Below are 14,279 nucleotides of genomic sequence, written 5' to 3' on the forward strand. Positions count from 1 at the left end.
AATGAACTTCAGCAGCTCTTGTGAATACATTCCTGATTATTTTAGATTAATTTGATGTGATCGTTCCTTAAAATGAGTTTTTAATGTTTTCTGGGCAGGAAACTAACAGGTACTAAAACACAGAGTACACAAAGTATATCACTTTGTGTACTCTGTGTTTTTACTTCAACAAAAACCCTGTGAACAAAACATTTGAGGGAATATTAGAAGTATTATGGTTATTGATATTAAAGCATAAACAAAGTATTTGAGGACTATAAAATATAAAAAATGTAAACGTATATATATATTATATCTACAATATGAATATATAATATAAATATATAATGTGTGTGTTTGTGTGACCGTTGTCGCCCCCTGCCGGCCGCCACCAGAGCGCTTCCCCGAAGTCACGTGACTTCGGGGAAAAGGAGCGCTGCAGAGCGGAGCGGCAGAGCCGGAGAGGAGCCGCTTCAGCCCGCAGAGGTAAACGAAACTCCGCTACTTCCTTCTTCCAGCGCTATATTTAACAAGTAACCAGCCGCTATATTTAACATTAACTAGTAACCAGCCGCTATATTTAACAAGTAACCAGCCGCTATATTTAACATTAACCAGTAACCAGCGCTATATTTAACATTAACCAGTAACATTGTTTGTTCTGTTTGTTTATGGCTTTGTTTTGAGTCTCGAGCTGAAACTGAACCCACGAGCCGATGATTCCACTTTCACAGTAATGTTCTGCTCTGTTGTTGTTGTTGTTGTTGTTGTTAATGTGTCGTGAATAAAGTGTTGTAACGTGTTATTGACGCGTCATACGTGCGTAATGACGCGCAGGTTGTTTACTGTGTGTGTTTCCTCAGTCCTACAGGAGTCCTTTCCTCGGTCCTAAAGGAGTCCTTTCCTCAGTCCTACAGGAGTCCTTTCCTCAGTCCTACAGGAGTCCTTTCCTCGGTCCTAAAGTAGTCCTTTCCTCAGTCCTACAGGAGTCCTTTCCTCGGTCCTAAAGGAGTCATGGCGGCGGGCAGAGTAAGATCCACCCGCAGGCTGCGCTCCTGGATGGTGGAGCAGGTGTGTATTTATAAAGAGAGTGTGTGTGTGTGTGTGTGTGTGTGTGTGTGTGTGTGTGTGTGTGTGTGTGTGTGTGGGAGGGGATGAGGGAGGAAGGGAGGGGATGAGGGAGGAAGGGAGGGGATGAGGGAGGAAGGGAGGAGAAGGAAAGGAAAAGAGATAGTGAGTCTCTAGGGACACCAAACAACAACATCTAAGGTAGTAAAAGTATTCACATCATGTACTGCAGTAAAGGTACTAATACATCACTGTGAACATACTGAGACAGTAAAGGTACTAATACATCACTGTGAACATACTGAGACAGTAAAGGTACTAATACATCACTGTGAACATACTCTGAGACAGTAAAGGTACTAATACATCACTGTGAACATACTCTGAGACAGTAAAGGTACTAATACATCACTGTGAACATACTGAGACAGTAAAGGTACTAATACATCACTGTGAACATACTGAGACAGTAAAGGTACTAATACATCACTGTGAACATACTGAGACAGTAAAGGTACTAATACATCACTGTGAACATACTCTGAGACAGTAAAGGTACTAATACATCACTGTGAACATACTCTGAGACAGTAAAGGTACTAATACATCACTGTGAACATACTGAGACAGTAAAGGTACTAATACATCACTGTGAACATACTGAGACAGTAAAGGTACTAATACATCACTGTGAACATACTGAGACAGTAAAGGTACTAATACATCACTGTGAACATACTGAGACAGTAAAGGTACTAATACATCACTGTGAACATACTCTGAGACAGTAAAAGTACTCATAGGCTAGTATTTGAATATATAAAATCATATAATAAGTATTTCCTGCTGCAGGTGAGCGGAGGCAGCTTCCCCGGCGTCGTCTGGGACGACGACAATAAAACAATGTTCCGTATCCCATGGAAACACGCAGGGAAGCAAGACTTCAGGAAGGACGAGGACGCCGCCATCTTCAAGGTTATTATATTATTATTAATATATTACTATATTACTATTATATTATTATATTACTATTATATTGTTATTAATATATTATATTATTATTATAATATTATTACTATTATATTATTATGATTATAATATTATAATATTATCATTATAATAAAACACATACAACTCACATGGACAACAACAACAATAATAACAATAATAATAAAAAAGATTGAAAGAGTACAGGTGTGCGTGTGTCATGGATAAAGCATTGTTTGCAGCAATGGCACAGCACCTGTTGATGGTGTCATAGATACACCACACCGCTCATTGGAGGAATATGACTTGACAAGCTAACAGGTTAACTGCTAACAGACTAACTGCTAACAGGCTAACTGCCAACAGGCTAACTGCTAACAGGCTAACTGCCAACAGGCTAACTGCTAACAGGTTTACTGCTAACAGGCTAACTGCTAACAGGTTAACTGCTAACAGGCTAACTGCCAACAGGCTAACTGCCAACAGGCTAACTGCTAACAGGCTAACTGCCAACAGGCTGACTGCCAACAGGTTAACTGCCAATAGGCTAACCTCTCCCCCATCTCCCTCTCTCTCTCTCTCTCTCTCCCCTCTCTCTCTCTCTCTCTCTCTCTCTATCTCTATCTCTCCTCTCTCTCTCTCTCTCTCTCTCTCTCAGGCGTGGGCAGAGTTTAAGGGCAAGTCGACGGTGGGCAGCCATGACAGTCCGGCCTCCTGGAAGACTCGTCTGCGCTGCGCTCTGAACAAGAGCCCAGAGTTCAGCGAGGTCATGGAGCGAGCGCAGCTGGACATCTCAGAGCCATACAAGGTCTACCGCCTGGTGCCCATCAGCGAGCAGGGTGGGGCTTCTATACAACCAGAGCTTCTATACAGAGGAGTCAGCTTTAACACAGGACGCATAGGCTTCTATACAACCAGAGGAGTCAGCTTTAACACATGACGCATATACTTCTTTACAACCAGAGGAGTCAGCTTTAACACATGACGCATATACTTCTATACAACCAGAGGAGTCAGCTTTAACACATGACGCATATACTTCTTTACAACCAGAGGAGTCAGCTTTAACACATGACGCATATACTTCTATACAACCAGAGGAGTCAGCTTTAACACATGACGCATATACTTCTATACAACCAGAGGAGTCAGCTTTAACACATGACGCATATACTTCTATACAACCAGAGGAGTCAGCTTTAACACATGACGCATATACTTCTATACAACCAGAGGAGTCAGCTTTAACACATGACGCATAGACTCTATACAACCAGAGGGGTCGCCCCCTGGTGGTCAGGAGAGAGAACGCAGCTTGCCGCCTGGTTCCAACACCTGTTCTCCACCTGTTCTCGTCGGTCTCGTGTCAGGATGTATTTTGCGTTTCATAAGCCAGCGTACGTCTGACTCATGAATCCTCCACACGGCAGATATACGACTCAGAGGGTCAAAGTTCAATGTTACGACAAAGTAGTTTGTCCCGGTCAGACTGCACTAAAAGTAGACTTTTTCTACTTTACTATCATTTCTATCTTTCCTAACAATAAAAGCTAAACACAAGGCAGCAACGATAAGTGAATGTGAGTCAACTCTTCATGTCTTTTAGTTTTCACGACTTTATTGATCGTTATCGATCAGCTTCTCTGTCCTCAGACGAGACAAAGGTCAGCTGCTGTGATTCTGCTGCATGTTTCATTATCTATGAAATATCCTGCTGTGTTCTCTGCTAGTGGTTGTAACTTAAAGATACTGTATCTGACACACACACACACACACACACACACACACACACACACACACACACACACACACACACACACACACCAGCAGGTGTTACTGGGAGGAAACCAGTGACGAGGGTTTCCTCTGCTCCTCTCAGGCGTCGTGGTTCCTGAGAAGAAACCCAGAGCGAAGGCCAGGAGGCCGAAGACGAGGAAGAGGAGCAGCAGCAGCGAATCAGAGAGCAGCGACGTGGAGGTGAAGCGGATCAAGACGGAGGAGGTGAGGAGTTGTCAGGAAATACTTCAATAAATGCAGCTTTTCCTCTCGAACATAATCATAAACATAGTCATAACCCCAGCAGTGTGCTGCTGAGGTTCTGCGGTGGAACGCCGTGCAGACAGAAGAACCCGCCGCCGTGCCGAGAGACGGTGAGTAGAACCATTCTTCTTATTTTAGGAAGAAAACATGAAAACTGCCCACAAAATAAATGTTGGCATTATTATTATTATTATTAATATGATAATAATAATATCTAACTGTCTGCAGATGTCGATGAGTTCCAGTTGGACGTTCGGATCGAGGAGAGCGTCGACGCTCCGGCTGGAGGTGAGACGCTGAACCCCAAACCCACAGCTCACGTCTTTCGTTTTTCAAAATAAAAGTCCCGCTCCTCTCTGGAGAAACAGAACCATCAGGATGAGAAGTAGAGAACTAGTGCAGAACAACACAGTTATTATGACATAAATCATATGTGAAAACAGTTACATAACCTTTTTGACAGCCTCTCGTCTGAGTTTCAGTTTTGTTCTCAGCTGATGAAATAACACAATTTTAAGCTTTTGTTTTGGTTACTTTTTCCCGACGGAAGCGTTTGTCACACACGATGCGTTCGAGGACCGTTGAATATATGAAAGTCTGACGATAACGGCGGTTTTCACAGCTTCTGGCTGCGACGAACGGCGTAGTTTTTGCGACCGTAATGAAGGGTCAGAGGGCAAAGAAACGTCCAGTCGGTTATTTGACCTTTTATTTTGAAAGGTCTCTGTGTGTTGTCTCTCCAGCTCAGGACTCCTTCAACGTGGCGGTTCATTATTTAGGCCGCGAGGTTCTCCGCCGTCAGATCCAGAGCAGCGACGTCCGGATCGCGTACCTGCCGTGCGCTCCGGCTCCGCCCACGCCGGCCGTCCTGAAGGACCGCTTCCCGCGCATCCCGCTGCCGGAGCCGGAGCCGTCCGGCCCGGAGCGGCAGGCGCTGCTCACGCTGCTGCCCTTCATGGAGCGGGGCGTGGCGCTGACCACCACGCGTCTGGGCGTGTACGGCAGGCGCTTCTGCCAGGGCCGCGTCTTCTGGACCGGGCCGCACGGGGCCACGGCCGGGCCCCACAAGATGGAGAGGAACGCGCAGCCGGCCTTGCTCTTCAGCAAAGACGCCTTCAAGCAGCGTGAGCGCCTTTTGTTTTTTAAAACTGAAATCATAGCTTGTTTATGAAGAAAAAAAGCTCAAAACTGCTGTATTTGGATGTATTGAACACTATAAGTAATATACAAGTGAAATATATAGTTTGGTACATGAGAAAATTCAATTAGCCCCAAGGTCCCAATGGGGCCCAATAGCCTTGCCTGAATGTTCTCTGTTCTAAACCCTCTCTAACTTTGTTCTGCTTCACTTTATCAAAGTCAACCTTTGCAGAGAGAATGTTCACATATTGAGCTATGATTTGGGTTAGAGAATGTTCACATATTGTGTTATGATTTGGGTTAGAGAATGTTCACATATTGTGTTATGATTTGGGTTAGAGAATGTTCACATATTGTGTATGATTTGGGTTAGAGAATGTTCACATATTGAGCTATGATTTGGGTTAGAGAATGTTCACATATTGAGTTATGATTTGGGTTAGAGAATGTCCACATAGTGAGTTATGATTTGGGTTAGAGAATGTTCACATAGTGAGTTATGATTTGGGTTAGAGAATGTTCACATATTGAGTATGATTTGGGTTAGAGAATGTTCACATATTGAGCTATGATTTGGGTTAGAGAATGTTCACATATTGAGTATGATTTGGGTTAGAGAATGTTCACATATTGAGTATGATTTGGGTTAGAGTTGGACCTTACAGCTGCATCATTTCAAAGAAATAATCATCCTGTAAGTGATTATTTTTTATAGGTGGACCTGAAATCTTTTCATTTGTTTCTGTGTGTCATCTTCATTTACTCTTAACCAGAAACATATTGATATTTACGCATCTGAACAACATCTCACATGTGTACCTTTTATTATAACCAGCATTATTCAAATAGCCCTAGTGGTTGCAGAGATACACCCTTTTAGTTTGGGGATGACATTTTCGAGGAAGGGGCCTAAAAATTAGTCTTGAGTTTCCTATTTATTTACAATTTAATGCAAATATTTCTACTGCAAACTTTACATTACATTACAAACTGAAACATTTAGTTAATTTAATCTATTAATATTAATATAATTTATTAATATTAATATAAGAACGTCAAACATTCTCTGGTTTCAGCTTCTCAATTGTCAGATTTATCAGATTAAATACATTTGGTAAAACAAGTGCATTCTGGGAAACTACAAGGAGAGTTTTTTTTTGTTTTCTGGTATTATATAGACCAGAATATTGAGAATGTCATCAATAATAATAATAATAACCAGAATATCTTGTTTTTCGCCCTCAAACCAGTGAATTGGTTGTTTCCTGAACTCGTCCAGTCTGAGCTCAGTGAAGTGAATGATATATTTAACTCTTTATTGTTATTATCATCATCATCTGCAGAACTGGACCTGTACCACCAGCAGGGCGGCGCTCCTCCGCAGTGCGGCGTCACGCTGTGTTTCGGGGAGGAGCTCCACGGCGCCGACGACCCGGCCGACAAACTCATCACGGTTCAGGTAAACGAGCGATTTATGTTTAAAACACATTATAGTATCAATAACAGTCACATTCCATCAGAATCATTCAGTAGACGCTATAATCACATTAACATTCTACTTTAGTAGATTCAAGTTGTCAAACTTACTTTACTTATTGTTAATGAATTACTAACTTAACTATGATTACCTACTTAATACTTTAGCTCAATATTATTAATTAACTACAATTAAAACTATTTTTTAATTCATCTTTACTGAAAAACTATTATAAATTACTTAAAATCTATTATTTACTCAAAAAATAGTGTTCATCATTACTAACTTAAAACTAATATGAATTTCATAAAACTATTGTTAATTAATTCTTACTTGCTTAAATTATTATTTATTTAAAAATGTGTGTTAATTATTATTTACACTTTCATTTAATTATTTAAAACTAATATTAATTAATCAATAATTACTTTAAACTATTATTTAATACTCCAAACTATTGTTAATTAATCCTTACTTGCTTGAATTATTATGTCTTTAAAAATAGGTGTTCATTATTACTTACACTTTTATTTAATTATTTAAAACTATTGTCAATTTTTTTTTAAATTACCGCCTTAAAACTATTTTCACTTCAAGGAAAAGTTTGTCGGTAAAATATCTTTTATCGATTTTATTTCATGAATATTACCCAATAGTGACCCAGAACACAGAAGCTAAACGTTGACGTAGAACAACAACAACAACAACAACAACAACAACAGCACACCTGTGCGTCTGCAGGTGAGCTTCCTGTGGGCGGAGCAGCAGCTGCAGAGCGTCACGTCGCTCCTGGACTCCATCAGATTCCTGCGGTCGCTGGCCAGCGAGTCTCCCATGGGAGAGGTCACCCTGAACCTGGTCGCCGTGCCGACGCTGGACTCGGAGGCCGCCTGAGCACCCTTCCAAAATAAGTCATCCCCGTTCTTTTCAAAATAAGAGCACTGAGCGATACGTATCGTCTCTAAAAAAATATGAACTACATACAAAATGTATGAGAGGCTGAATTCAGAACGATTTCAAAATAAGAGCCTCTAGCTTGTGTGGTAATTATGTTGATTTTTTTGTCCATATCGCCCCGACAGCTAACGGAACAAATCTTATGCACTTATGAAAAACACTTTTGTTTCTGAACGTAGAGAAGAGTGCACTGGGAGCACTGGGAGCACTACATGAAACCAACAACACTGCGGAGCGGCAGCCTTTTGATCCATCAACCTAGCTTCTTCTTTTGTGTCACGTCCCGCTGAATGTTGCATCTTAAGAGGAAAAACCTTCAATTGAAGAACCTTTTTGTCTACATTTCATAGACTAAACCAGTGATGCTCCTCACGTGCCCCGTTTGAGAACCACTGGACTAATCGATTAACCGGTCGTCGTCTTTTTTACTTGTTTTTTCCCCAAAAAAATGTTTAAAATGGGATGTGAACTCAGCACGCGTTTCTCCTCTCAGCCACTGGTTCCCAACCTGCGGGCGGAGAACCTTAGAAAGGACCGCGGGCTCAAGAAGATAGACGCGTCAATACGAACAGACTTGAGCTTTTATTCTGGCGATACCAACAGACTTGAGCTTTTATTCTGGCGATGCGAACAGACTTGAGCTTTTATTCTGGCGATACAACAGACTTGAGCTTTTATTCTGGCGATACCAACAGACTTGAGCTTTTATTCTGGTCATACCCACAGATTTGATCTTTTATTCTGGCGATACCAACAGACTTGAGCTTTTATTCTGGCGATCACCAGCTGGAGGAGGTTGGGAACCAGTGCAGCGGATGACGTCGTGTTTATGTGACCGCACGTTAAATATATAACTATTCATGTTACAGTAAAATAAAGGGAGTTAAAGAATACAAGTTTAATAGAAGTTAAAGAGCACAGTTCAGTAGAGTAGGAAGAAAATATGCAATACTGTTCTTCATGTTCACATTGTTTTAATGCAACTCTAAGTTAGTTTTTCTTCATGTTTTGTGGAACATTTATTATAAATGTGGGTTGAAGGTTATGTTGATGACTTTTTAAAGAAAAAATTCCCCAACATCCTGTTAGGAACATTAATCTGGGACGTCCAGTGCATTTATTTGTTATTACAATGTGAGAAAGTGAAGTTAGTGATTTTACAGTCGCACCAAATTCTGACAGCTTAAATAAAACATGTTAGCTGTCGTTGGTACGGAGTGAGGAAGTAAACAACAACAACACCACGCTACAGGTCAGCGCTGAAGTCCTGCAGTAACGCTGAAGCCCAGACAAGGTCTTTTTTTATGAAGACATATTTTAGATTATCGTGTTATGAACCAGTTATTAATCACTTTGGGCTTCAACACATTAAGTTTTTACTGCAGAACTTTTGTATTTGTAAGGTGTTTCTGTTATTTTGTCCACCTGGAGCTTGAGAAGTATGAAGGAAAAACAATAAAGACATAAGAAGAAATGGGACCAAAACAAAGACCACAAGTGCATTAAGAAGTATTAAAATTGTGTTTTTAGGTGATTTTTCCTTTAAATCAGACAGTTGGAGCACGAGGCACAGAGGCTGTAAATATGCTATTGATGTATCTTCTGTCGTGTAAATGCATTACAAATAAACCGAGACTCTGGTGTGTGTGTGTGTGTGTGTGTATGTGTCACACGGCGAGGGGTCAGCGGGCTTCTTCCTCTTCCTCGTCTAGATGTTCCCGTTGGCCGGAGAGGCGAGCTCGGCGATCTTGCCGTTGAGCTTCTGATTGGTCCAGTCCTTGGTGATGTCATCCAGGTGGCTGTCGAAGTCCACCAGCAGCGCCGCGTCGCCGGCCTCCAGCAGCCGGCCGGCGATGGCCTGAGTCTCCTCCCAGTGCCGCAGCATGATCCTGCACATGATTCATATATATTATAACTACTAATCAAGGCACTCGGGTGAGGACAAGCTTGAAGGATTGAAAAAATTAACTAAAAAAGGCAAAAATATTTAAGTAAAAATACTCAAAAAAATATTATAACTTACTTGAAATATATTATTTACTCAAAATACATTAATAAGTTAATTATTACTAACTTAAAACTAATATGAATGTCTTAAAACTATTGTTAATTAATACTTACATTATTATTTAATTAAAGTGTACGTTAATTATTACTTACACTTTTATTTAAAAACGAGCTTGAAGGATTGAAAAAATAATCTAAAAAGCAAAAATATGTTTAAATTAGTAAAAGATAAATAATAAATAGTTTTTAAGTACACAGGAAACAATGCTGTAAATGTTTTACTTTAAAACATCGACTCGTCCTCACGTGTGTTTGTCTTTGAGCGTCCATCTTGAATCTTTGCGCTCGTACATCACGATGGGAGGAAGCCGGTAGTCTGACGCCATCTTGCTGCCGTCCAGCTGAGGAGACACGGGGTCAGACAGGTGAGGAGGAGGAAGGTGTGCTCGGGTGAGGAAGAGGAAGGTGTGCTCGGGTGAGGAGGAGGAAGGTGTGCTCGGGTGAGGAGGAGGAAGGTGTGCTCGGGTGAGGAGGAGGAAGGTGTGCTCGGGTGAGGAAGAGGAAGGTGTGCTCGGGTGAGGAAGAGGAAGGTGGAAGAGGAAGAGGAAGGTGTGCTCGGGTGAGGAAGGTGGAAGAGGAAGGTGTGCTCGGGTGAGGAAGAGGAAGGTGGAAGAGGAAGAGGAAGGTGTGCTCGGGTGAGGAAGAGGAAGGAGGAAGAGGAAGGTGTGCTCGGGTGAGGAAGGTGGAAGAGGAAGGTGTGCTCGGGTGAGGAAGAGGAAGGTGTGCTCGGGTGAGGAAGAGGAAGGTGGAAGAGGAAGAGGAAGGTGTGCTCGGGTGAGGAAGGTGGAAGAGGAAGGTGTGCTCGGGTGAGGAAGGTGGAAGAGGAAGGTGTGCTCGGGTGAGGAAGAGGAAGGTGTGCTCGGGTGAGGAAGAGGAAGGTGTGCTCGGGTGAGGAAGAGGAAGGTGTGCTCGGGTGAGGAAGAGGAAGGTGTGCTCGGGTGAGGAAGAGGAAGGTGTGCTCGGGTGAGGAAGAGGAAGGTGTGCTCGGGTGAGGAAGAGGAAGGTGTGCTCGGGTGAGGAAGAGGAAGGTGTGCTCGGGTGAGGAAGAGGAAGGTGTGCTCGGGTGAGGAGGAGGAAGGTGTGCTCGGGTGAGGAGGAGGAAGGTGTGCTCGGGTGAGGAAGAGGAAGGTGTCTCACCATCAGCAGCACTGCGTTGTCAAACTGCTCAGAAATCTTGTCGGCGATCTTCAGCGCACACGGAGTCGGGCTGAAGAGGAAGAGGAGGAGGAAGAGGATCTTTACCAAAACACCAGAACCTCTGGGTCATGAACATCATGAACATCATGAACATCATGAACATCATGAACGTCTAAACTCACCTGCTATCTGACACGCAGGCGTTGGCTTGATAGTATCCCACAATCCTTTGCTGCGTCTGTGCACACCACACGTCCACCTGAAGCAGAGACGCAACGATATAATACATTATTATATTATATTATTATTAGGCAACTAGAATATGATGCGGATTAAAATGTAGTTTACACATTAATCCAGAAACATGAGACGATTTTAATAAAAATATTCCCCATCAATACTTTTACTTTGAGTACATTTATCTGATTACATACTTTTACTACGTACGAGTCAGAGTGCAGTACTTCTACTGAGGTAAAGGAGCTAAATACTTCCTTTATAAATACTTCTACTGACGTAAAGGAGCTAAATACTTCCTTCATAAATACTTCTACTGAAGTAAAGGAGTTAAATACTTCCTTTATAAATACTTGTACTTGAGTCCAGTACTACACAAATACTTCTACTGAAGTAAAGGAGCTAAATACTTCCTTTATAAATACTTCTACTGACGTAAAGGAGCTAAATACTTCTACTGACGTAAAGGAGCTAAATACTTCTACTGACGTAAAGGAGCTAAATACTTCCTTCATAAATACTTCTACTGAAGTAAAGGAGTTAAATACTTCCTTTATAAATACTTGTACTTGAGTCCAGTACTACACAAATACTTCCTTTATAAATACTTCTACTGAAGTAAAGGAGTTAAATACTTCCTTTATAAATACTTGTACTGACGTAAAGGAGCTAAATACTTCCTTTATAAATACTTGTACTGACGTAAAGGAGCTAAATACTTCCTTTATAAATACTTGTACTGACGTAAAGGAGCTAAATACTTCCTTTATAAATACTTGTACTTGAGTCCAGTACCAGTACTACACAACACTCCCTCCAGCACACCTGTCCTACCTGTGTGAGGGCCAGCTGGCAGATGGGCGCCAGCGGCAGGTGGGAGTGCAGCAGCGGCACGCAGTCCGTCACGCAGACAGCGCCCCCTGCCGAGCCGGAGGACAGCAGCAGCCCGTTGATGCTGCAGCGCGGAAACAGACAGGCGTGCAGGTACATCTTCACATACGCCCGGCACGAGAGCTCCACCTCGCCCATGATGGTGACGGCTTTACCGTCGCTGTGAGGACAAGAACGCGCTGGGAAACTCCCTTCAACACGGAGGGAGCAGCGGCGGAACAGGCGCACCGGTCACACGTCAACGACAACCGGCGTCTCTACGAACACAACAACATGAATATAATTAGATATAATTAGATATGTCGGTTGATTGAATGTTTCCAAACGATCTTAAGGTTTCCGAAGAGCTGAAACGGCTGTTTCTGTCAACAGCGAAATTTAAATAGGCGTCTGAACCGTTACTTCCGGTTCCGCCCACAATACTTAAACGTTCATCTGATTGGCCGACAGGTCGCTCTCTGGGTTCCTATTGGAGCAACGAAGTGTCAATCATTTATTTTCAGCCGCGGCGTCATGCTTATGCTCTATAGCAGAGCGCCCCCTAGGGGACCGGATGTTGCCTGTAATGTGAGTTCTTTCAAAAGGGATAAAAATGGGACATTACAATGAATTAAGAGCAATACACTGATATAATACTTCAGACCCTTCAGTTAAAGTACTTATACAACTCAATGAAAATACTGAAACACAAATAGACGTATGTATTATCAGCAAAATGTATTTTAATTAAAAGCATTTATGTTTTTATCATATCTGATGTTTCTGGATTAATATCACTGCTGCATTTAAACTTCTTTAAATACTTTTTTCTAGTTTATGCTACAGCAATATTCTCTCTCATACACACATATATATATATACACACACATATATATATACACACACATATATACACATATATACATATATACATATATACACACACACACATATATACATATATACACACACATATATACACACACACACACACATATATATATACACACACATACATATATACACACATACATATATATATACACACACATACACATATATATATATACACACACATACATACATATACACATACACACACACACATACACATACACACACACACACACACTTTTTTAAATACATGTATATTTGTACATGGTTCTATTTTGTTGTCCTTGTTTGTCTAGGTGTCTTGCCGGGAGCAATAATGTATATTACCAAACACAAAATACTACAAGTTAAAGAACAAAGTTTGCATGTTTTTGTTTAGTAGACAAGTGCAGCAGTAGAGACACACAGGCCTAAAATAAAAAAACGTTCCATTCATTAGTGTGTGAAATCTCAACCAACCAGCAGCCCCGAAACCTGACCTGTATTCTTAAAATTCAATGTTTTCGGTCAGTGAGATCATTGATGCTGAACTTTAAAGTTGTCGAAAAGAAACAGATTCATTGTAGAGAGTACAGGATACAAGAGGAGTTTATTTTGAGTTGACAAGTCAATGCATAGACTCTTCTTTGAACGTCCAGTGTTGCAATGCCTGAAACACAAAAAAATGGATTTAAAAAGGAAAATCAGTATTTTAAATTCAGAATACAGATTGAGTGAATTTACATACCCTGCCCATAGCTGCTCTGGTTTTGTTTGAAGACCATATCCAGGCACAATATTACTATTTGAATCCATTTGGGCAAAAGATGGATCATTCCTGCTGTGGACGAGGATAGCTATGCCACAGGGGCCCTCGGGGCTGCCGTCGAGAAGCATAGCTAGGCTGCTGGGGAAGCCGCTGCTGCGGCTTGGGCTTCCACTGGGCAGGATATTCAAGATGTTGCTGGGGCACCAGGGGCTGCAACACAGGGTAGCCATGCTGCTGCTGCAACGCAGGGTAGCCATGCTGCTGCTGCTGTTGATGCTGTTGTTCCTGCTCCTCCTGATGCTGCTGCTGCTGTTGTTGTTGTTGCTGCTGCTGCTGCTGTTGTTGCTGCTGCTGCTGCTGCTGTTGATGCTGTTGTTCCTGCTCCTCCTGATGCTGCTGTTGTTGTTGTTGTTGTTGTTGTTGTTGTTGTTGTTGTTGCTGCTGCTGCTGTTGCTGCTGTTGCTGTTGCTGCTGTTGCTGCTGCTGTTGCTGCTGCTGCTGTTGTTGCTGCTGCTGTTGTTGCTGCTGTTGTTGCTGCTGCTGCTGCTGTTGCTGCTGCTGCTGCTGTTGTTGTTGGTGCCGCTGCTGCTCATGCTGCTGCTTAAGCTGATGCTGCTTATGCTGCTGCTGCTGCTTAAGCTGCTGCTGATTCTGCTGCTGCGCAGGATAGCTAGGTTG

The 14,279-nt window shown here is 42.1% G+C and overlaps 2 protein-coding genes across 2 annotated transcripts; one reads left to right on the forward strand and one right to left on the reverse strand.

The window, feature by feature from the left end:
* Positions 1-993: 993 nt before the first annotated feature.
* Positions 994-9,291, forward strand: irf9 (interferon regulatory factor 9; the record flags this gene model as incomplete). Its single annotated transcript, XM_079234112.1, has 9 exons — positions 994-1,050; positions 1,900-2,022; positions 2,693-2,873; positions 3,914-4,035; positions 4,118-4,184; positions 4,303-4,362; positions 4,818-5,198; positions 6,558-6,673; positions 7,433-9,291. 9 exons carry the CDS (start codon positions 994-996, stop codon positions 7,583-7,585), a joined length of 1,260 nt encoding a protein of 419 aa, XP_079090238.1. The 3' UTR covers positions 7,586-9,291.
* A 59-nt stretch (positions 9,292-9,350) lies between these two features.
* On the reverse strand, positions 9,351-12,286 carry emc9 (ER membrane protein complex subunit 9). Its single transcript, XM_079234117.1, has 5 exons — positions 11,924-12,286; positions 11,035-11,111; positions 10,853-10,922; positions 9,962-10,056; positions 9,351-9,537 (listed from the first exon to the last, which is right to left on the reverse strand). The coding sequence occupies exons 1-5, from the start codon at positions 12,116-12,118 to the stop codon at positions 9,357-9,359; spliced, it is 618 nt and encodes a 205-aa protein (XP_079090243.1). The 5' UTR covers positions 12,119-12,286; the 3' UTR covers positions 9,351-9,356.
* Positions 12,287-14,279: the final 1,993 nt, after the last annotated feature.

Source organism: Taurulus bubalis, assembly GCF_910589615.1.
Source record: "Taurulus bubalis genome assembly, chromosome: 18".
Taxonomy (NCBI): domain Eukaryota; kingdom Metazoa; phylum Chordata; class Actinopteri; order Perciformes; family Cottidae; genus Taurulus; species Taurulus bubalis.

Coding starts and splice junctions, on each gene's coding strand:
- emc9 (XM_079234117.1), bottom strand. CDS start 12,118: ATGGGCGAGGTGGAGCTCTCGTGCCGGGCGTATGTGAAGATGTACCTG. Junction 11,112..11,923: donor GCCAGCTGGCCCTCACACAG/GTAGGACAGGTG, acceptor TCTCTGCTTCAG/GTGGACGTGTGGTGTGCACA. Junction 10,923..11,034: donor GCCTGCGTGTCAGATAGCAG/GTGAGTTTAGAC, acceptor CTTCCTCTTCAG/CCCGACTCCGTGTGCGCTGA.